Genomic DNA, 24,896 nt, shown 5'->3' with positions numbered 1-24,896 from the left:
ATTGGAAATTGAATAGGCAGTGGAACTTTTTTTTTTTTTTTTTTTTATAATTGAAAAGGGAAGGGGCTGGATGAACTTAAGCCAGCCTTAGAATTAAGTTACAAACATATACATTTCCATATTAAATTACTAGGCATGGTTAAAGATGCTATGAAATAAAACCCTGCTATTTTGAATAAAAACAAATGATATTGATAAAAAAAGACAGCCAATCCCTGATTTCACTCTTTCATTGGTGTATATGAAAATACTTTATTGGCCTAGGGGACCAAAAAGCAGACTGTGGAAAAGCAAAATATCAGAACATAAATGAACATTTCCCTAATCCTGAATGAATTGGTTCTGATTGTTTTCAGAAGCTGTGCTTACACAGGAGACAAAGAAGCAGAAATTAAATTTAAAGTGAGGGATGGAAGAAGATGGATGAATAGGGATGCTAAAAACATTTGTTCAAGTTCTGCAACCCAACAAGACAGACACAGACTTCAGAGGATGATTAGAACTGCAGAAAAAACAATGGCTACCAACCTGCCTTCCATTGAGGACCTGTATACTGCACGTGTCAAAAAGAGGGCTGTGAAAATATCTACAGATCCCTCACATCCTGGACATAAACTCCTACCCTCAAAACAACGCTATAGAGCACTGCACACCAGAACAACTAGACACAAGAACAGTTTTTCCCTGAATGCCATCACTCTGCTAAACAAATAATTCCCTCAACACTGTCAAACTATTTACTAAGTCTGCACTACTATTAATCTTCTCCTTGTTCCCATCACCCACCTCCTCTCACTTATGACTGCATGACTGTAACCTTGTTGCTGGTATCCTTACAATTTATATTGATATTGTTTCCTGATTGCTTATTTGTAACCTATGTATCATTAAGTGTTGTACCTTATGATTTTTGATGAACATATCTTTTATTTTATGTACACTAGGGCATATGCATCAAGACAAATTCCTTGTGTGTCCAATCACACTTGGCCAATAAAAATTCTATTCTAAAACAACACTGAGGCAAAATTAAGAATTTCACCTAACATCTAGCAAACTATAGACTGAGTCACAGGAGATAGTTTTCCTTCTCCTATTTTACCATTTGTTTTCAGGCACAGTTGATACCATCTTTTTATCAAACAAAGCCAATTTAAGCTCTAAATCCTAATAAGTTACCACATTTGTTTGGTTTTCATCTTGGATTTCATCTTTTAGTGACTATGGTATAAATAACAGATTTTCTGACACTTAGCAAGCAACTGTAGCTGGTATTTTCAGCACATCTATGCACACCTGATAACTACTTTCCTTGTAAGCCTGCTTGATATCCAGTCTGTGCATTTGTGCCAGTAAGAATGATCAGTGATCACTATTTTACGTTGAAGCTGAAAATAAAGATACTGCCGATAGCCACATCAACATTCAGTGCTCAGATAAACTGACACTGTGATCAATAGCTGAAATAAATCTTTGTCACAATATTTTCATTATTTGTTTCCTCCCAAAAAAATGTCTCTAATCTGAAGGATTCACCTTTGCCAAGTATCATCAGCCTGGGCGAAAAATATTAAAATCCACATAATGATGAAATAATGCAATTAATACAAAGAACAAAGGGTTGTCAAATGACATGCTTCATTAATTAAAGCACCCATTCATGTAAATTGCATTTTAACAAGTTTGACCCTAATTAAATAGCTGCTTAGATTTTAATACCACAGAACATAACAAGGTTTGGGAGTCTAAGAATTATTTATGTATTTCTCCCACCCTCTTTCCTCCCTCCTCTGCTGTCTTCTTTGCCCTAGTTTTGTTTTTACTTTTAGTTAAAGGTTGAAAAATTATTTAATGACTTTATATTACAGGAAACCTCCTGGCCAAATGGATGACGAAACGCTTGTTTTTAAAAGCCATGGAGCCTTATTACACAGAAATAAGAAATTGGCCATAAGGTTTTAAATGGAACAACCTATTAATCTGTGGCAGGCTTTTAAACATTAATTTGAATATTGTAATACTATTTTTCATTTATTTATTTATTTTTGGAAGGGGTGCAACGGCTCAGTGGTTAAAGATGCTGAGCTTGTCGACTGGAAAGCTGATAGTCTGGGATCAAGACCCAAGCACTATGCTGTTCCTCTCCTAGCTCCTGCCCACCAACTGGTAGCAGTTCAAAAGCATGCAAATGTGAGTAAATAAATACGCACCACTTGGGAAGGTAACAGCATTCCGTGCAATGATGAGTTTCAAAAAATTTTACTACCGTTTCCGTGGGTGTGGCATGGCTTGGTGGGTGAGGCTTGGTGGGCATGGCAGGGGAAGGATACTGTAAAATCTCCATTCCCATCCCACTCCAGGAGAAGGATACTGTAAAATCTCCATTCTCTCCCCACTCCAGGGGAAAGATGCTGCACAATCTCCATTCCCACCCCACTCCAGGGGAAGGTTACTGCAAAATCCCCATTTCCTCCCGATTAGCTGGGTGGGACTCAGGAGGTAGAGAATAGATGGGGGCGGGGCCAGTCAGAATTTTTACTAACGGTTCTCCAAACTACTCAAAATTTCCGCTATTGGTTCTCCAGAACTGGTCAGAACCTGCTGAAACCCACCTCTGGTTCCGTGTGTATGTGATGCTGGCCAGATGACAACAGAAAATGAAAATGAGCACCACACTGTAGAGTTGGACATGATTGGACAGGGAAACTTTTACATTTAAAAAAAAAATTGGTGTACATTCAATTCACTAAGTTGATTCCTGTGACTGCCTGAACAAATCCCTGCCCCCCCCTTTTTTTGCAAGATTTCAGAAGTGGTTTTCCTGCTCCCTAGGGCTGAGAGATTGTGACTTTCTATGTGCCTAAGATGAGAGTATCTCCCAATTTCTAACCTGCAGCCTTCACCAGTACGTTAGACCAGCTTTCTACACTGTGATATATAATATGCATTTGAATATTCAGTTTGCTGACAGCTGATTGTCTAGTTATTGACAATCAGCTTTCATTCATATGATTGCACTTCGTAGAGATTACTCTCCCATAGGTTCTGCAAACTAATTACTGAATCTGGGCTGTAAAATACTGGATGACCACTGGACCACTAGCAAAATATTTCCTGTTTGCTGTCATTTAGTGGTTTTCTGGATTTCTGAACTCACATCTGGAAGCTCTAACATGGGAACGATGGGATCTACAAGTCCCACACATCTCAAAAATATCAAGTTGAAGAAAGTCCGTTTTAGAGTTGAACTCGCATGTCTGCCAGCACTTATGGAATGTCTTAACACTTATGAAATGTGCTACATGGAATCAGATCAGTGACCTATTTAATTCACTATAATAGTGTAGGCTTTCATAGTTGGCATTCAACAAAGTGGTCATGAGCTTTCAGGCTGAGTGGTCATGGTCTAGTTTTCTTTTGATCTGCCGATGGGTATGAGCTTTTCAGAGATACACCACAGAGAAGGCCATGCTGCTTCTGAAGATGCCAGCCTGGTGAAATGTTAGAAAGCTAGAATGTGGTCATTCAGCCTGAAAAGTCATTGTTTAGTTGAGTGTTTCTCTAATTCCCAGCCAGCATTCTGGGAACTGAAGTCCACCCATCTTAAAGTTACTTGTATGGGGAGACCTGAAGTGGAGAAAAGCATCGGTTAGTGCAGGGGTCAGCAACTTGCGGCTCTGGAGCCGCATGTGGCTCTTTGACTCCTCTGCTGCGGCTCCCTGTCACTCAAAATATGCATCACAACTGTCAATGTCCGACACCCGCCAGCCTATGATTTATTGAGCTTTTCAAACCCCCCGGTAGGCCAACCACGGATAAATCCAAGAAAAGAAAAAACTCAGAAGAAAACAGAACATTTAATTCAACTACATATCCTAGTTTTGTGGCCGCTCAAGAAATAGTCAGGCACGGGAAGGGTTTTTTGGCTCCCGGTGTTTTCTTTTCTGTGCAAAATGCATCCAAATGGCTCTTTGAGTGTTTAAGGATGCAGACCCCTGGGTTAGTGTCAGTTTTGAGGTGCCTTTCAATGGATAAGTTGAGGATGACATCAAGAGCCTTCTGCTTGTAATTTAAGTAAATTTAGCCACTGGTGCTTGTAAGATATGGTTTATGGCTAAGTGTGATCTGTGAATCCAATCTATCAGTCTATTCACTAAACTACGCTAAAGCAAACCAAGATTCAGCTAAAGGGCAAGAATAGTTTTCTACTGAATTTGCGACAAGTGCATCTGTTGTGTTTGCTATTTGGAAATGGATATTTTTAGCCTGCTACATTGTTGTCTGATAGAAACAGCCACCCCTGGGGAAAAAAAAAATCAGGATACTAAGTTATTCTAATAGAAGTGAATTCAGCACATGATTTGTATTCTTTATTCAGCCTTGGTTTTCAGCTACACATTTCTGCAACCCCAGCAGAATCTGGGGACACCAATAAAATGTTCAAAGGAATTGATTTGTTTTTCTCCTCCCCCCTATTTTCTCTATCTCTCCTCTGCCTTGTCTGGCTGAAAGAAAAAGAAAAAAAAACCCCACAGGACTTTGAGGAACATCCCAAGCCATTTAAATGCTGGGAAATGCTACCGACGTCAGACTTGAAACAGCTCTTTGCACTAATAGCAACAAGCAGGATGCTGCCAAGAGGGTGTTTTTGACCTTTTTAAAAAAACATCAAGGCAGATTTGGACCAATCATCTAATTTCCAGAAACAAGCATTAAGAAAGTGAAGGGCGTGGAAGTAGAAAACATGAAACACGCCAAGAACAATTTTGCTAGGGCAACAGCTGGTGTAGTTGGATTAGCAAAAAAAGCAACTCCTATATTTGCTTCTTCTCTTCCTCTGCCTTTGTGAAGGAACATTTTCCCTCCACATAACCAAGTTGTCATGCGTCAGAAATGGATGGAGGGAAATGTTTTATCCCTGTGGGTTGCCCAACTGCCCCTTCCAGGGGGAGACCTTCACTTTGTGAGGAGAAGAGGAGAAAAAGTTTCTGCATTTGGAGGGCAGGTAAAACGTGATGGGGACTAATAAGCTCCCCAAGAAGGGGAGGGTGCATTCCAGCGGTGAAATCCAGCAGGTTCTGACAGGTTCTGGAGAACCGGTACAGAAATGTTGAGCAGTTTGGAGAACTGGCAAATACCACCTCTGGCTGGCCCCAGAGTGGGATGGGAATGGAGATTTTGCAATATCCTTCCCCCAGGAGTGGGGAGGAAATGTGGATTTTGCAATATCCTTCCTCCAGGAGAGGGGTGGGAATGGGGATTTTGCAGTATCCTTCCCCTGGAGTGGGGAGAGAATGGGGATTTTGCAATATCCTTCCCCTAGGGGTGGGGAGGGAATGGGGATTTTGCAGTATCCTTCCCCTGGAGTGGGGAGGGAATGGGGATTTTGCAATATCCTTCCCCCAGGAGTGGGGAGGGAATGGGGATTTTGCAATATCCTTCCTCCAGGAGTGGGGTGGGAATGGGAATTTTGCAGTATCCTTCTCCTGGAATGGGGAGAGAATGGGGATTTTGCAATATCCTTCCCCCAGCAGTGGGGAGGGAATGGGGATTTTGCAGTATCCTTCCCCTGGAGTGGGGAGGGAATGGGGATTTTGCAATATCCTTCCTCCAGGAGTGGGGAGGGAATGGGGATTTTGTAGTATCCTTCCCCTGGAGTGGGGAGGGAATGGGGATTTTGCAATATCCTTCCCCTGGAGTGGGGAGGGAATGGGGATTTTGCAGTATCCTTCCCCCAGGAGTGGGGAGGGAATGGATATTTTGCAGTATCCTTCTCCTGCCACGCCCACCAAGCCACACCATGCCCACCAAGCCACGCCCACAGAACCAGTAGTAAAAAAAAATGGATTTCAACACTGGCACATTCCCATGGAATAAGAAGCACTCAGTTGTGTGAGAGAAAGGGGGTGAAGACAGCCCCACCCTAATAGTTCACAGAGTATGTGGTAGATATGGAGTGCTAAGGCTGGCAAGATTCTGTCTATAGGTGTGGAATAATAAAGAAATCACCTCGGAAGATTTCTTTCTTGGTTTTGGAGCCTAACAGAAAAGCACTGAATTCCAGAATCCCCAGTAATGTGCTTTCCTTTTTGTTCCCTTTCTTTTCTACCCCTCTTCCCTTTCTTATGGTTAGGGATCATATATTTATTATTATGGAGTAAGCAAAGCCAGCACTTTAAGCCCATTTTGTTGTTGTTGTTGTTGTTGTTGTTGTTGTTGTTGTTGTGGGGAAGACACTGGGGAGGTAGCAGAGTCTGCTGAGATTTACCACCCTCTCTCTCACCTCGTGATGAAGCTGACGGGAGTGGCACAAGCTCAGCCGGAGATGCAACATATATAAATCACAGGCAGAGCTTTGATTACACTATCATGACTACCCAATGGTGAAATCCAATTTTTTTTTACTACTGGTTCTGTGGGCATGCTTGGTGGGCGTGGTGTTGCTTGGTGGGCATGGCTTGGTGGGCATGGCAGGGGAAGGATATTGCAAAATCTCCATTCCCACCCCACTCCTGGGGGAAGGATATTGCAAAATCCCCATTCCCACCCCACTCTGGGGCCAGCCAGAGGTGGTATTTGCCAGTTCTCCGAACTACTCAAAATTACCGCTACCGGTTCTCTGAACTGCTCAAAATTTCCGCCATAGGTTCTCCAGAACCTGTCAGAACCTGCTGGATTTTACCCCTGTGACTACCGTGTTGGCTTTTTCCCCCTTATTATATGGACATCCGTGGTCTTACTTCAGATTATTTTTGAAAACCACCACAATTGAGTGTGAAAACTTGAAGATGGAAGGATAAGGCCATGGGCTAAAGTATTCTAAACAAATAAGCAGTTGTGATGCAACTCTTTGCTATCTCCCTGATAAAATTATGTTCAGACCAAATTATATCAGCAGCAAAATAAATAAATAAATTGATACAATCAATGAATGTAAAGATTTTAAAGCATGAACAAGTGTAAAAACCATTTTATTTGTAAATTAATATCCCCAGATACCTGACAGATAATGCAAGGGCCTTTCAATTAGAAATAGCAGAATGAATTGAAACAGGAAAAGAAGAAGATTAGATTATTGCTTGAACTGCTCAAAATCATTTTTTAAAAATCTGAGTAAACAGACTGTTACATATCTGTCCGCCAATAAAATGTTGCTTAAATGCTGCTAGACTGAATCAGTAATCAAATATAGTTTGATATACAGTTACACTTACTTTCTTTGCTACAATCCTCATTCTATCTCTCAAATCCCAACTAGGGGTTGACTTGTTGGTCTGTATCAGTGTTTCTCAACTTTGGCCACTTTAAGAACTCCTACAATTCCCCAGGCTTAGTCCAAGAATGATGCAAAACAATCAAGTCAGAGTTCAGTTCTTTATTTGCTTACACACAACAGACAGAATCTTGCCAGACTAAATCCTTACTACTCACACTCAACAAATATAATCTAGGTGATTCTAGCTATCTTAACCCTCTTCCACTGTGTCCTATCCAGCTCTGAATTGTGTTGCTTCTTGTCTCAGCTCCCCTCCTTGGCATGTGTTCCCTCCTTGCAAAAAACCCCTGCTCCTTCACAATGCCTCCCCCTCCATAGGGACCATCAGGGCTGAAATCCAACAGGTTCTGGAGAACCAGTAGCAGAAATTTTGAGCAGTTCGGAGAACCGATAGCGGAAATTTTGAATAGTTCAGAGAACTGGCAAATATCACCTCTGGCTGGCCCTAGAGTGGGATGGCAATGGAGATTTTGCAGTATCCTTCCCCTGCTACGCCCAACAAGCCACACCACACCCACCAAGCCACGCCCACAGAACCGGTAGTAAAAAAAATGGATTTCACCACTGAGCACCACACCTCACAGGCTGGAAAATTCTGGGAATTGAAGTCCACACATTTTAAAGTTTTCAAGCTTAAGAAACATTGGTTTACATTGTCTTGTGTAACATTGAAAACCCTTCTTAACAGAAGAGCCTGCAAAGACCGATTGTTTTGGAAAATGATCCTCTGTCCCCAAAGACTAATTTCCTTTTCAGACAAGATCCAACATTTAGTTGCCCAATAATGCATCCAGGCTTGAAAATTCTGGGAATTGAAGTCCACACATCTTAAAGTTTTCAAGCTTAAGAAACATTGGATTACGTTGTCTTGTGTAACATTGAAAACCTTTCTTAACAGAAGAGCCTGCAAAGACCAATTGTTTTGGAAAATGATCCTCTGTCCCCAAAGACTAATTTCCTTTTCAGACAAGATCCAACATTTAGTTGCCCAATAATGCATCCAGGCTTGAAAATTCTGGGAATTGAAGTCCACACATCTTAAAGTTTTCAAGCTTAAGAAACATTGGATTACGTTGTCTTGTGTAACATTGAAAACCTTTCTTAACAGAAGAGCCTGCAAAGACCAATTGTTTTGGAAAATGATCCTCTGTCCCCAAAGACTAATTTCCTTTTCAGACAAGATCCAACATTTAGTTGCCCAATAATGCATCCAGAAGTCTTACCTTGGCTGGATTGACTGCTGTGATCACCCACACACAGTATGCGTTGTTATCATACTGGACAGGATAATTAGGAGATGTGATAATACCACTGGGCCCTCGGAGGTACGTATCACACATTCTAGCTGTGGAGTTGGGAAAAAAGAAGAAGAAGAAACAGGAAATCTATTTGTAGATGGAACTTTTGTTTGCAACGTTCCTTCTCTTAAGAGCCTAGAAAATGAAAGCAGTGTGGAAGGAGGTATATTTCTTTGTTTTACCATTTCTATCAATCAAGTCATAGGATGGTAGAAAGGTTTCTCTTGATATGCAAGAGAAAGAGGTTTTGCACAAAATGTATGATTATGAACCAAATGCATCTATTATATAATAATATAATAACTTTATTGTCATTGTACGTGTATACACAGTATACCCATACAACAAAATTCACTTAACACCCAAAGACCAGGTCCAACACACATAACAATCTCCAAACACACTCCCACCCGCCCCTAAACCACCCAAACATCCACACAACAGACCAAGTAATGCTGTCCAACAGCTCATGGATGGTGGCCCTTTAGTTCATTGTTGAGTGCAATTAGAGCTCTGGGATAAAAACTATTCAGAAAAAAATCACATTGATGGAGCTCTCAAGGATTCTAATCTCCATGCCCTCCCCAAACCAAATACTTTCTCTTCAAAATCTTGTAGTTTTTTTTAAAACTGTGAAGAGAATAGCCACAAAACTAGAAATAGTTGGGTAAGCTCTGATCAATCCAAGGAATGTCCCCCCCCCAAAAAAAAAAAATTTCAAAATGAAATTTATTTAAAGAAAGCCATTTCTATAAATGGGGGAAAGTAATTTATAGAGGTGTGGATGCTTTTATTTTGCTTCTCGCTGGTAATACTAATTCAATCCTATATCTATGTTCCTAAGAGTAAGCCTCGCTGGACAGATACCTGAGTAATGCATAGAGGATTACATTTTAACAGTTGGGCATTAAAAAGTAAATAGTCAAAGCACTACAAGTGCTTTACAAATTGAATCAAAAAATCAACATCATGTCTTGGGTCTGAATTGTAAGGCTATTTTCTAACAATTCTCTATGAGGTCATTGCCAGGATAACATCTTAGAAAAAAAAGACAATTCATTAAATTTTTCTACTTAGGTCAGATATAAGGCACATTAACAGAATAACTCAAAAGCTACTTTGGTTGCATTAGTTAGAGCTGAGATGTCACTGTTTCTTGAAAGAAACAATGACTCTGAGGAGGCCTGTTTACAAACTGGAGCTCCTACACGCTTCCTAAGATAAGGCAAAAGTATCTAGGAGAGGAACATACTATATTTTTCGGAGTATAAGACACACTTCTTCCCCCCTAAAAGAGGCTGAAAATTTGGATGAGTCTAATACTCTGAATGTAGCTTTTTTTCAGCCCTAACGAGGTGCTAGTGAGTGAAGCTTCACCTGCTTTTCTCATTGCTTCTCTCTCTGACTATCAACTGTCCTTTAGAAGCTGTTGCCTGCTTTTCTCATTGCTGCTCCCTCGGACGATCAGCTGTGCTTTAGAAGCTTTTTTTCAGCCCTAACAAGGTGCTAGCGAGTGAAGCGATCTTCTGCGCTTTGCCTGCTTTTCTCATTGCTTCTCTCTCTGGCAATCAGCTGTCTTTAGAAGCTGTTTTTTATCCCCAATCAGGGGATAAAAAGCACGCATGCGCACTCAAAACCAGTAAACTAATAGGCTGAAGCTGATCAGACTAAGGACGCTAGCCAGATGAATACCTGATAGGCAGAATTTTTTCCCCCCTATTTTCCTCCCCCAAAATTAAGGTGTGTCTTATACTCCAGTTCGTCTTATACTCCGAAAAATACAGCACTTCTGAAGCTGTTACAGGTAAGCACCTTGCCTGAAGTATCCTATTCTTGCTATATCTGCATACAGATCTTCCGACCTAATGAAAATTATGTGAATTTAAGAATTTATGTGCAGGTAATACGGACATGCATACAAAAAAGAGGCACATGCAGAAATCTAATACTTTCTTCTCCTAAAATTCCATGGCTGTGCTCATCCAGGTAAGACTTAGATGCATAAGGATACAAGAGTAGACTTCAGAGATTTAGGATAGTATGCAATATTAAAGATTTCTTATGGAATATGTTATATCAATATTTTACTTTCAGGGGATTATTTTCCATCTTTCTTTTTTGTTAAATTATTTCCCAAAAAGAAAAGTTCTACTTTTCTTTTAAAGGAACTCTTTTTCCTGAACACTTTTCCTAGGGATGCTCAGTATTCTCCATACTCAAACCAGTAGTGATTCAGCTCACAAGACCTCAGAATAAGCTTCTCACATGAAGTCAGATGTCTTGCTGTGAGACTAACCTGCAGAATGCCCTGAACCTTAAGATCCTATCAATCGTCTGTTTGGGGTAGCATGTTATTGATCTTTTATCTTTATACCTTGGGGTAGAAATTTGACACTATTTCTTCTTCTTGCAAAATAAAGTGAAATCTGCTTAACAAGAAGCCTTGAATGCAGAGGTTTAGGTCTGGTTACAAAACAAGTTTAAGTGTTCAACTGTTTTAGAATGCCCCTACATTGTACAAAATGGCTGCAACTTTTTTTTTTTTTGAAGACCTAATCCAGTGACCTTTTTGGTGCCAAGTGCCCAAAGTGCATGTGCGCATGCACGCAAATGCATATGTGTGTGCCCAAACATCCAAAATGCAATGCGAGCACCCCGTGCATGTGCCCTATCCCGCGCATGCATGTGTGTTCCCCACACATTCGTGCATGGCCCCGCCCATGAGTCCTGCTGCTCCACGCCCCATTTTGGCTTCCAGGTTGGTGCAAGAGGCTTTCCAGGCTAAAAACAGGGTGCAAGAGGTCTTCATGCAGTGCCCCCACGCCCTATTTTGGCTTCCAGGTTGGTGCAGACCTTCCAGGTCCAAAATGGGGCACAGGGGGGCTTCATGCGGTGCCCCCAACCCCTGTTTTGGCTTCCAGGTTGGTGCAGGAGGCCTTCTAGGCTCCAAATAGACCCCAATCCCCAAAATGCAATGCGAGTGCCCCCCACTCATATGTCCTGACCCCAGCATGTGCAGCAGAGACCCGAAAACCAGCTGGCCACGGGAGGTGCGTGCACATACGCGGTAGAGCTGGGCTGGGGCGATGGCTGGCGTGCCCGCAGAGAGGGCTCTGTGTGCCACCTGTGTCACGTTTGCCCTAGGTTGGCCATCATGGACCTAATCAAATGTTAACATAATAAATATTTTATGAGAGGCCTAGACTGTAGAGATGGCAGACTTTGTCTAAGACAATTTGACTAAAATAGAAAAAAAGAGATTTTAGAAGAAAACAGGCTGAATAGGAACAGAAAACTGTTTTGTATTCTGTCAGATCAAAAGATTAGCTAGCCAGAACTATATGGAGTAGTTTTCCCTATTAAGTGTGATGAGCTGCGAGAACAACCTTCTCACAGGAGGAAGAATCCCAGACCAGACAATGGTCAAACAAGAGACATCACAGTTCACAGAACAAAGGAGCATGGGAAGCACTTCAGAAGAGACCTTCCCTAGTTTTCTAGGGAAAGAAATGCTTTCAGATTTGCACAATATAATCTTTTGGGTAAACTGCCCTATGAATTTAATGAATTAAACAATGAAATAATTAAACAAACAAATAAATAAATTCTTGTTAGTGCAGCCTTAAAATAAAAGTAGTATTAATACTTTTATTGGTTTTGTTTTTCTGTCTGGTTTATCTCAAAAGGGGGATAACAATCTTGCACTGGCTCCCGGTGGTCTTCCGGGTGCGCTTCAAGGTTTTGGTTACCACCTTTAGAGCGCTCCATGGCTTAGGACCAGGGTATCTACAAGACCGCCTTCTGCCACCAGTAGCCTCTCACCAACTAGCACGCTCCCCTAGAGAAGGGCTCCTCAGGGTGCTGTCAGCCAAAAATGTCAACTGGCGGCCCCCAGGAGGAGACCCTTCTCAGTGGGGGCACCCGCCATCTGGAACAAGCTCCCCCCGGAGATACGGAGGATCCCGGACCTGCGCGCTTTCCGCCGTGCCATCAAAACATTTCTTTTCCAGCAGGCCGGCCTAGCCTAACCTCTCTTTTAAACTTTTTTTAAAAAAATTTAAAATTTCTAAATTTTAAATTTGTCTTATGAATTTGGGGTGTTTTAAATTTCGTTCTCTGGGCCAATTATTTAATTGTATTTTAATAGTTTTTTAACATTTGTATTATATGTATTTTATTTGGCTGTTCACCACCCTGAGTCCTTCGGGAGTAGGGCGGTATACAAAAATAATAATAAATAATAATAAGTCTGAAAACACTTTCCCTCTCCCCTGTCCTTACTTTCTAGAGCAGGGGTCAGCAACCCGCGGCTCTGGAGCCGCATGTGGCTCTTTCATCCCTCTGCTGTAGCTCCCTGTCACCAGTTGGCTCCAGAATTGATAGGGCTTTCAGTTAGGATAGGTAGAGGAAAAAGGACACCACACTAGGAGGAGACTCTATGGTGGGGGAACTGGACTTCCAGTCGGCAGAGGAAAAAGGATGCCGCGCTAGGAGGAGATACTATGATGGGGGAAACTGCTGGTTGGCTCCAGAATTGAACAGGGGGCTTCCGGTTAGGACCTTTGTGGCTCTTTGAGTGTTTAAAGTTGGAGACCCCTGTTCTAGAGGATTAGGGAAGGTCCCTTCTGTGATGGAATGCAGCAAGGAGTGGATAGCTAGGAGAGACCGGGTGCATTCCAGAGAAGTAAGAGATAACGTAGCCTAGTTCATTTGCGAGAGAAAAAGAGTGAAGACAGCCCCTTCTTAATAGTTCGCAGAGTATATGTTGGATGAGCACAGTGGAATCTTCAATCTGGCATGAGTTTGCCTTTAGATGGTAAACAACAACGAACTTAGCTTGGAAGTTTCACCACATGTCTTTCATGGTTTTGGGCTGGACAGAAGATATAACACACTACAAATCCCATCATCTTCCAAATGACTGGGGTTGTACTTCTTGAGGAATGATGAATATATGGGCTACCAATTCTCATAGTTCCTTAATTTGGCTTTCTGCCCTGGAGAGAGAGCTGCATTCAACAGCCTAAATGTCCCTTCCAATTATATGATTCACTCTATGTGGAGAACTTTCAACTGGAGAAAACTGACAAAAAGCAAGGACTGAATATGTGGAAATAAAATCCAGGAAATATACATAATAAAACATCAAAGATCCATGTTGGACAACTGATGTGAGACTACCTGTCCCCATATTCACTGTCATCCTAAAACAATAGCTATGGAGATTAAGAGTTGTCAGATTCATCTTCTGCCAGTAAAAGGATTGCATAATGTTTTCTGAAAAACTTAAACATGGGTTTATGGACTGCATAAGAGAGAATCAAGAGCATACTTATGGGGCACTCCCTAAATAGCAATGCATTTACTTCCAATGATGCATGGTGACTGGATCTGACTTTCTCATATATACCATATTTTTCGGAATATAAGACACACTGGAGTATAAGACACACCTTAGTTTTTGGGGAGGAAAATAAGAAAAAAGCTGATTGGTGGGTGGATCGGCTTCCTAGAATACCCCCAATCACCCCCAGAGGTGAATTTTAGCAACAGGTTCCTTGGTTGTGAGCTCTGTGTCTTGCTTTTTTTTTTTGCTTTTTTTTCTGCCTCTGAAAGCCTCCAGAACAGCTTCAGAAAAGAAGCGTCTGAAACTCTGTTTGGGAGCCTCTTTTCTGAAGCTCTGTTTGGGGGCTTCTTTTCTGAAGCTTCATTTCTGATGCTTTTTTCAGCCTCTGAAACCTCCGTTTGAGAAGCTGGGCGGGACTACATTCAGAGTATAAGACGCACCCAGATTTTTATCCTCTTTTTTGGGAAAAAAAGGTAAGTCTTATACTCCAAAAAATACGGTAAATGTCCAAGTGAGGTCCTTATAAACTCAGAATTGGTCCTGGCATGTAGAGGCATCATAGATCACATCGAACAGACTCTCTCCAATGTTTAATTAGTAGCTTAAAAAATCATTTCTGCAGAGCAGGCCCAGAAGGTAAATTCTGTTATTTTCATGAAAGTGCATATAAATGCATTAGAGTGTATGGATTGAAGTCCATTTGTACATTCCCAGTGGACAGCTCTCTGACATGTTTTGTTGCTAGTATTGAAAAAGATTTCATCTATTACTTGAATACACTATGGAAGTAGAAGACATGCAAACAAAGAACAAGTGTTCTAACGAACAATTTCATCCTAAAGTCTTAAAACTCATATTCCCATGTGCTACTGAAGGGACCATTCTAATCCAACAACCAACTTTTCAATCCTTTCCAACTGTGTGGTTCATTGACCAACATTCATGGCAGAAGCCTTTCACTGGTTACTTGGAATACAAATTATGGTCTAATTTTTAAAAGAAATCTTCCCTGAGCAAGCTGCTCTTGAAGAAAAAAATGCTTGATTTCTCAATGGTCTTCCTCAAGATAAAACAAAAATTGACATTCAACATGATCAAGAACCTTCGTACCACAGAGGAATGGCATTTCAAGCATAGTCATTCCTACATATACAGTGCCCATATTTGTGAGATCATAAACTTTCTCTTTCACTTATTGCTTGTTTAAAACTAGAGATCCTTCTTTTAACAGATTAACAGAGTTGGAAGGGACCGTATAGGTCATCTAGTCCAACCCCCCCCCTCAAGCAGGAGACTCTACACCATTTCTGACAAATGGCAGTCCAATCTTTTCTTGAAAATCTCAAGTGATGAAGCTCCCACCACTTCCGAAGGCAACTTCTGTTCCATGGGTTGATTGTTCTCATTGTCAGAAAGTTCCTCCTCATTTCTAGGTTGAATCTCTCCTTGGTCAGTTTCCATCCATTATTCCTTGTCTGGCCTTCGGGGACTTTGGAAAACAGCTTGACCCCATCCTCTCTGTGGCAGCCCCTCAAATATTGGAAGACTGCTATCCTGTCTCCCCTGGTCCTTCTCTTCACTAGACCAGCCATGCCCAATTCCTGCAACCGTTCTTCATATGTTTTAGTCTCCAGCCCCCTAATCATCCTGGTTGCTCTCCTCTGCACTTTTTCTAGAGTCTCAACATCTTTTTTATAGTGTGGTGACCAAAACTGGATGCAGTACTCTAGGTGTGGTCTTACTAGGGCTTTATAGAGTGGTATTAGGACCTCACTTGATCTTGATTGTATCCCTCTGTTAATGCAATTTAGGATTGTGTTGGCGTTTTTTAGCTGCCGCTGCACACTGCTGGCTCATATTTAGCTGGTTGTCCACTAAGACTCCAAGATCCCTCTCACAGTCACTGCTATTAAGCATGGTTTCTCCCAGTTTGTATGTGTGCTTTTGGTTTTTTTTACCTAAGTGTAAGACTTTACTTTTCTCTACATTGAATTTCATTTTGTTAGATAGGGCCCAGTGTTTAACTCTGTCAAGATCCTTCTGGATCTTGAGCCTGTCTTCTAGAGTTTTAGCTATTCCTGCCAGCTTTGTATCATCTGCAAATTTGGTGAGTTCCCCTTCTATTCCCTCATCTAAGTCGTTTATGAAGATATTGTATAAAATAAAATTCTGCCAACAGAACCCCTTCCTAGCCATAGTCTGTTTAAGCCCAATAGTGTTGATCATAGCCTTATAAGAATGTATGTAGATAAAAGCTCATTGAAATTTCCTGATCATGTACTTAATAGTAGAGCTTAGAAAAATAGATTGAGGATTACACATGTATTTATATATGTAGACCATACAATAATTTGGAGAAAGTTTGGAGATCTGGGGAATGCTGATTTGCATCCAGCTCTGCTTCCTTGAAAGCTAAACAATAAGGGCTCAGAATTACATGGAGACCACATATATTTTAGAGGAGAAATTTAGACGTAAATGTAAATTTACATTTCTTTAGATGAATAAACAGGGATAAATTATTAGAACCAACTTATAACAAACCTATTGTAAGTATCATAGTTTACGACTCACCAAGCCACTAAATAGTGGATGATCTCTAGATAAAAGAATCACTATTAGATGAGTTTTATTTCCTATAATGATCCTCTACTACTAAAGGTGATAATTGAACTCAATTTCCTGCCTCATTTGTAATTTTTGGTGCCATTTATCTTACCTCGACACACAGGTCTCTGGTCACTCCAGGCAGCTATCATACCACTCAGCTTCTTACAGGTGATGCTTTTGGAGCCTTGCAAGTCATAACCTTCACCGCAGGTGAACTGGACACTGGATCCTAACCTGGAACACAGGAAGCCCATTACTGACTTGCACTCTAGCTTCAGGCACAGATTTTGGATGCTCTGTTTTGTTTCTTATTTGTTTTCTTTCATAGGGAACTCCTGGGTTATAGAATTCTTCATCCAGATATGATAACAGCAATGAAAATAAATGTTGGATTTCCAAATGCAAATTGATAAAGTCTTGGCCCATAACACACCAGATTTAACTATGGTTGAAAAGAAGGAAGTGTGGGTAACCAATGCAGTGATATCAGGGGATATTAGAATAGAAGAACTGGAGAAAATTATAAAGTATCGAAGATTTGAAAACCAAAGTTGAAAGACTATGGCATAAACCAGATAGGGTGGTCCCAGCGGTTATCAACACATCAGATACCATACTGGGGGAAAAAAAATTGGATGGCCCTTAGTAATTTCTACCCTGTTTCCCCCCCAAATAAGACATCCACTAATAATAATAAGCCCAATCAGGCTTTTGAGCGCATGGCAATAAGGCCAAGCACTTATTTCAGGGTTCAAAAAAATATAAGACAGGGTCTTATTTTTGGGGAAACATGGTATACATTGACAAAATTTCCATCTGTCAATTACAAAAGGCCACATTGCTTAGATCTGCACATATACTATGCTGATATATTGTGACAAACTAAATACTTGGGAAGAACTCAACACAAATAAAGGTCAACACTAGATAAAGAACTGGCAGATAATAATAATAATTTATTAATCTTGTATATTATCTGAATGCCAAAAACTTTGGGTGGAGTTTATATTGATTCCCTTCTGCTGGTGGGTAAAATAATTTTATTAGAAATGAGAAAAGTGGTTGCTAGATCAGGTTTTAGGTAGTTCAATGTGAATTATTTTGCTGATGGTACTTTTAATTGTGCTTTTAAAATTACATTACTTTTTTTTAGCTATCTTAAGTACCATTGACAACTGGAACAAAAATGCAATACATATATGTGGACATGCATATATACTGTACATACATTCAATCACTCTGGTAGGTATCTAGACATTTTTAGCATGTTACATCTCCATGGCATTACAGCGTTCAAGGTATGTAACAACAGATATTTGATCAACAGTGTAGAATATTCCACAGATCCACTGCATTTTTCCCAACCTGTCCTAACTGAATTCTGAATTTCAAAATGTACCAAATGAGTAGATCTCATAAGACTTTTAGAATATGTTCTCTGTGGGCGCCCCTACCCTCTGGGACGAGTTACCCACCGAACTCCGGATGGTGCCTGATCTCCGTTCCTTCCGTCGAAGCCTGAAGACTTGGCTATTTCAACAAATGGGCTGATTCAGATTCTTGGTTTTTATTATTTATTATTACTTTATTTTAACTGGTTTTAATTCGGATTTTTATTGCATGTTTTTGCTTGTGTTCGCCGCCCTGAGTCCTTTGGGAGAAGGGTGGCATATAAATATGTGCAAATAAATAAAATAAAATAAAATAAATGTAGAGGATGGAAGAGGCTTGGAAACATTGCTATTTAAAACTAACAAAACAGTTCTGATTTAAGAAATCTATATGGAGAAATTTACATACCATTACTGAATAAAGTCTCTTAGTCTTTTAACAGATCTGAAAATGAATAGGGTATCACTGCAGATGTCAAAGTGATGCTCTAGACCTGTGCATTTCAAACTTAGCAACTTTAAGATGTGTAAACTTTAGCTCAGTGGTGAAATTCAATTTTTTTTTACTACTGGTTCTGTGGGCGTGGCTTGGTGGGCATGGTGTGGCTTGGTGGGCATGGCAGGGGAAGGATATTACAAAATCTCCATTCCCACCCCACTCTGGGGCCAGCCAGAGATGCTATTTGCCGGTTCTCTGAACTACTCAAAATTTCCGCTACCGGTTCTCCAGAACCTGTCAGAACCTGCTGGATTTCACCCCTGTTTTAGCTCCTAGAATTCCTCAGTGAGCATGTTCATGCATCTTAAAGTTGCAAAGTTTGAAAAATACTGCTCTAGACAATGCATACACTGAGATCAATTTCCTTACAATACATGCAATTTAGGCTCCAATTGTAAAATTGCAGTGCAGGGACTATGAAGAAACAAGTTGCTTATCTTATATTGACAAATTGCATTTTTCTGGATATTCAGACTTCATCCAATTATGTGAATAATGATCCATTTAAGCATCTTCTATGATGAATCATATTCTGAGATACATTCACTGTTGTCCCACAATGTTTTAGAATATAGTGGAAATGTCACTGCAATATTTATCAGGCTCATAAAGATAAATTTTTGAGGCTTCAAAGACTCATTTTTATACTGAACTCACATATTGGCATTACTAAATCTGCAGGAAACATTAGTTTAATATCTGTAGGCATGATGGTTCAGCTCACTAAATCTTTTTCTTTTCTAGTTTATTGGAGATTTTACAGGAGGATGGAAATGGGAGAGACTCCTGACATGTTTTGGAAGCTGCCATTATGTAAAATCAAATTATTCTAGGGACTATTTTCTCTTTCTTGTCCCATTCCATCTCACACTGGGCAAGATTATTCCTTTAGTTCCAGCCCTTATTTCATGGAGAGTGGGAAAAACATGACTATATGCTTCTGGCAAAAAAAAAAAAAAGTTATCTACAGAGACATAAAATTAAATATTGATCTGCACTCTGACTCACCCACCCCCATCCCTGCTTGCTGACATGCCTAACACGAAGAGACTGATCTGCTTCTTACGCACAAAAGCAGGAGGTGACAAAGTGTTGGTGAAGTCAGCTGGCATGGCTGGAGGGAAACCATCCAGGAGTGATTCACACATACACGATGGTTATGGCTTCTCAGCAGTAATGTGTGACCCTATTCCACCAAAGGCACGGCATTAGAAGTGATACATATGCTCCGACTGGATCTGCAGTTGTTCAGTTCCCAGGAGCAAAGTAGACATGTTACGAGGCCATCATCAACTGATCAACATGAATATGTCAACTATCCATATGGTTGGATATGGATATGAAAGCATCGTAAAATGCTTTCCCCATAAGAGTGGGGAATAAAGCTTTAATCTCAAAAGCTTGTGACACCCTAAAGATTAACAGATTTATCAACACATAAGCATTTGGGGACCTTAGTTCACTTCCTCAAATCCAAAACATGGGTTTTGTGTAATTTGTGTGGCAATAAGTCGGCTGTCAGTTTTGGAAGACAATTTTCTTTTTTGCTTCTTAACTGCCACATATTTTAGCTGGGGAAGTTGGGAGGAGGTTGTTGTTGGAGCGGTAGAAAGTTAGTCATAACAACATTCCGTCTTCAAGGACTTTTGCCTGCATCTGATGGAGACTGCCTGAAGATTGTATCCAGTGGAGTGTGACAAGTTGATTGGACAATGTGATGAACTTGTGGATGTGGGGCAGGGCTATGACCTGTTAGCTGGGTGTGGAAAACCTGGAAGCTTTCAGATTCGGGTTTTCCCAGATGTGCCAATATGACATCTCTAATAAATTGAAACTTTGAGGAACCTCAGACCTCAGAGCTTTATTTAATTGGGGGTGTTCCTTCGAATCCTGACATCGGCTAGTATTCATTGGGTGTATGTATATATGCATGCATGTATGTATGTATGTATGTATGTATATACAAACACACACACAGACACATACACACAAAACTATCACAGCTACAAAGCTTTAAAGTAATCTATGTGATTATCAATTATGTGAGATATGTGGATTCAAATCCACTTTCAGTCCTTCGCTGAATGATCAACAAGACAAAGAAGTTTCTCAAAAGGTCTAGGTGATATGTAAAATCTTTGTGCAAATACCACATTTACTAGCAACCTCCATTCAATAGAATGACTTAGCCCCCAGTTGGCCCCTTTTCTTTTTCTTAAAAACATCCTAATTATTTTTGAAAGAGCAGAGAAAATTTTTACTGGCCAGAGACTATATACCTTTGCCCAGTACTGAAAGGATTATTAGATATGTAATAGGGAAGACTACTGGGGGGGAGGCATCAACCAAATAAGCAAATGTGTATTAAATCTACGTAGGGTACCCATTACAATTTTCATATATCTCCCATCCTAAATTGTTGAGAGGCTGTGCCACTGATTTTTGGCAATCCTTTTGATTAAATTTGTTAACTTGCAGGAAGCTCCTGGGGATGCAAAGAGGAGAAATGAGGGATCTTGCACATCTTCCCTTTTTCTAGTGCAATGGTTTCAAAATGGGGTTGTGGAAAAGCATGACAAAACAAGCATCTTTCTTGTTGCACGCAGAAGGTTCCAAAAGCCATAGATGAAGCTAAAATTCTATCCATCTGGCAAGCTGGGACCTTCCTTGGGAAGCACAGGTGATGCTAAGACATAATACAATGACTTTCCTGGCTGGACTGTTTTCTGAGAGCTTGTAGGAATATCTATCTATCTATCTATCTATCTATCTATCTATCTATCTATCTATCCATCCATCCATCCATCCATCTATCTATCCATCTATCATCCGAGTTTGTGTGTACATCTCTTCCCCCCCCCCTCTCTCTCTCTCTCTGTGTCTATGTATATTGGGGATGGGTGCTTCATCAGTGAGAAATTCAACCAAAATAAACAATATTCCACATAGTCAACAGTTGACTAACATGCCCAATGGACTTCCTTTCATGCAGAAATGAAAATCACATTTTAGTGTGCATACTTAATCAGAATTAGAGCACTGTACACGAAATGCAACAACAGAACACAGAAATCCTGGATACGACATGTTTAGGTTTTAGGTTTTAGGTTTTATTAAATTTCTATACCGCCCTTCTCCCGAGGAACTCTTCTACAAATTGTAGACACGTTTGGAAAACAAATCAGTGTGAAAGATTCCTCAAGAGTTGCCAGATTATTACCATAATTAAAAGAAATGAAATAGAATGAAATAGAAATAATAACCAGTCTCCTATGACACCATTTTATAATTCAGTCAAGAGTAGGTAACTTGCTTGTGACTGAAGACTCGGTTTTGACTTTTCTGGCTTTCAACAGAAGTCATGATATCAATCATCTGGTGGAGCCAATTCTTTTAGGCCATTTGAATGCATAGAGAATTAAGGTAATGGAATGGGTGCAAGACATAAGATATCCATTTTGCCCCCTAAACCCACCCCCAGTGGTGAAAAATAGTCCTATTTGTGGTTCTGGATTTTTTTTTTAAAAAAAGGATTAAATTGGTATTTTATGACTCTACAAGTTTTAAGACAATTATTTTGCCCCTTAATCTTCTCAATATAATAAATAATAAATATTTTGACTCCTAACAATCCAGAGCACTCAAAAAAAAAAAAATCACAAATATTACATCCCAGAATCACATGGTAAATTAGCAGTAGATGGGACATGCCACAGAGCTGATGGAAGGCCAAGACTGCTTTAACAAATCTGTGTTCTCATCTTCTGATGTTCTTGCAAGACGAATGGACTCTCATAGCTCACTGATCATATCATACCAAAGCTGATATAGACCTAATGATGTTACACCAGAAAATGTTCATATTGACACAGCAAGTGATGAATGTTAGAGTCCTATTTTAGTATGGATTCCTGCCAATGTGAACCCAGGTTTGAGCTATTATCTTAAACATGCCACCTTGGAAGTTAAATGCAGCCGAGATCAACCAATTTTGCTTTCCAATAAACAGAACTGAAATGGCATGGGTAAAATGGATTAAGAGCCATCTATTTTAATTGTCATGAAATATGTGCCAAATAAAAAAGAATCTTGGTTGAAAACACTGAGAAGTAACTTGAAAAAACATTTTCAAAACATTGTCCCTTTCTCTTCTCTTCTCTTCTCTTCTCTTCTCTTCTCTTCTCTTCTCTTCTCTTCTCTTCTCTTCTCTTCTCTTCTCTTCTCTTCCCTTCCCTTCCCTTCCCTTCCCTTCCCTTCCCTTCCCTTCCCTTCTCTTTCTTTCCTTCCTTTCCTTTCCTTTCCTTTCCTTCTCTTTCTTTCCTTTCCTTTCCCTCCCTTTCCCTTTCCCTTCCCTCCTTTTCCTTTCTCTTCCTTTCCCCTCCCCTCTCCTTCCCTTTCCTTCCCTTTCCTTATCGCCCTGTACCAATTCACTTTTGTGCATGGGACTGCTCTTAAAAAACATCGCCCCCAGAGAGAACACACAGAGACATCAGAGGATATTATGACATCAGAATTGTGCATCATAGGCAGGCTGTGTATTTCTTAAAAACATAAAAGCCTTGCTGATTAAATCAAAGTTTCAGGATGCCAGCATCCTGTTTTTGACAATGGACAGCCAGCTGCTTCTGTGAAAAGCTTGGAACAGGGCACTGTGTCTGTAGCCTTCATTAATCATTCCCTCATCTTCACCAATTGTTATCTGATGGAATCGTCAACTGCCTCCAATAATGCAGGTTCAATTAAATGATGGTGCTCTGACAAACACCATGGATAGTAGATGGATTTGCCCAACACCTCCTCCCTTCTAAAACTTACTGCCAACCTTCACACCTGTGTTGGCTGAAATGTATGAGGGCTGTAGCTCAACATGTAAGTATGAAGCATGACAAGAAAGAAAGAAAAGATGCTTACCTGAAATCATTGCCTATTCTTTTGCCCCGATCTGGAATCCCAGGGTCCGGACACATGTTATGTCCCTGGGACGCACCAACCTGTGTTACTACAAAGCAAAAAAACAGCATATACAGAGGTAGAATAGAAGACAAAAAAAATGTATATCATCTCAGTGTTGGTGATGCAAATAAAATGGAAAATTACAAGTTGGAATGCACTGAGTAAATGTTATCTGTTCCCATTTCCCCTCCCCTCAAAACATTTGCTGAAGAGTGTTCCTTAAGCTGGTGCATTGCAAATGCACCAGCTTGCACCTTGGGGTTATGGGAGTTATAGTCCAATATATCTGAAAGGTGAAAATTGTGGAAGGCTAAGTTATGGGCCACGTGAACTATCAAAGCCACACAAGCTCAGAAACAGAACTATGACCTCTGATGAAAACTCAAATCCTGTTCACTCCCCTCCCCCCAGTTCTCAGCTGTAAACCATCGGAGCAGACACCTCAAAATATTCTCTCATCTCCCAAGAGAATAAAAATAAAAATAATACCCAAATGCAGAATTGTATGAAAATTCCACTATTCACCATCTGGCTGATGTTAATGAAAGGCAGTTAAGTTAAATAAAAAGCAGTGGAAGATGACAATCAAGATATGTAGGGGAGGATGACAGGAGAAGAGGACAGAAGCTAGTTGGGTTCACAGTTGGTGACTTAGTTTCATTGTGCAGGACCTGAAAAGGAGTAACCTTTTCCATTAGAAGAGGGAAAAGAAGCATCAGACGGTGCCAAGAGTATATAGCATGCCACCCATCAAACACAAGGAATTCCAGAACTGTTCTAAAATGGTACGTACCCAGTTAGGGTGAGATCAAATCTGAATAAAAATAAGCTTGATTTCAATTGCATGTTCAGTTTTTACAATATCCTAGTCCCGTCCCCCCCCCCCCCCAAAAAAAAGGTAAAAGTGGGCTTATTTTATTTCATTCTGTTTTTCCCTGCCTTTTCTGCCATGGTCTGGTTGAAAAACACATGGCACAATTCTCTGAAAGTGAGCAGACTGACAAAGGAAAATGTGGAAGTGCACAGCACAGATTTTGGGGGCAAGGAGAACTTAGAAAGATCAATCAACATGATTTATCCCCCTTCCCCCCTACCCCTTGATTAGTGTGCATCAATACTGCATCTTTAAGACTGGAGGTGTCAACAGCAATTAACAAGAAGAGAAAAAGGAGACTTCTCCAAAGGACAACTCTACTGCACAGATGACTTGGGGGAGGGAACTGACTCCTCTTTAAGAAAGCAGGTAATATACTTGCTTACAGGTGCCCTTATGCCAAAATCAGGCAGGGTCTCTTTAGAAGAGGATTCCACCACAGTCGGTCCACACATCGTAATATCTGAAAGGATGGAATTGGGTCCTCTGTAAAAGAAACTGAGGCTGCAAACCTTGTGAACCACTGCCTGGGTTCTAACTGTAGTAGCTTCTGGGATGGCTCTCTTATTGTCAGTCTTACAAAATGCTACAGACTTTACTACATGTTTTTTTCTCCTTGGCCAAAAAGGATCAGGAACACCACCATTT

The 24,896-nt window shown here is 40.4% G+C and overlaps 1 protein-coding gene across 2 annotated transcripts in view; it reads right to left on the bottom strand.

Annotated features, from left to right (window-relative positions):
• The window catches only part of CSMD2 (CUB and Sushi multiple domains 2), an 822,245-nt gene that overhangs the window by 343,985 nt on the left and 453,364 nt on the right, over window positions 1–24,896 (bottom strand). Inside the window, exons 8-10 of one of the 2 annotated variants that reach the window (XM_034413370.3) lie at window positions 23,333–23,420; window positions 16,641–16,765; window positions 8,500–8,621 (exon numbers count right to left, since the gene is read on the bottom strand). The exons of the other annotated variant lie outside the window; for it this stretch is intronic. Coding sequence (XP_034269261.2) covers window positions 8,500–8,621; window positions 16,641–16,765; window positions 23,333–23,420 — 335 coding nt within the window. The remainder of the gene's footprint in view (window positions 1–8,499; window positions 8,622–16,640; window positions 16,766–23,332; window positions 23,421–24,896) is intronic. 2 annotated transcript variants of the gene reach the window in all.

This window comes from Pantherophis guttatus, chromosome 10 (assembly GCF_059756535.1).
Source record: "Pantherophis guttatus breed Tessera chromosome 10, ASM5975653v1, whole genome shotgun sequence".
Lineage (NCBI taxonomy): Eukaryota > Metazoa > Chordata > Lepidosauria > Squamata > Colubridae > Pantherophis > Pantherophis guttatus.
The sequence above is the reverse complement of the archived record's forward strand: the minus strand, read 5'-3'. Positions and strand labels throughout refer to the sequence as shown.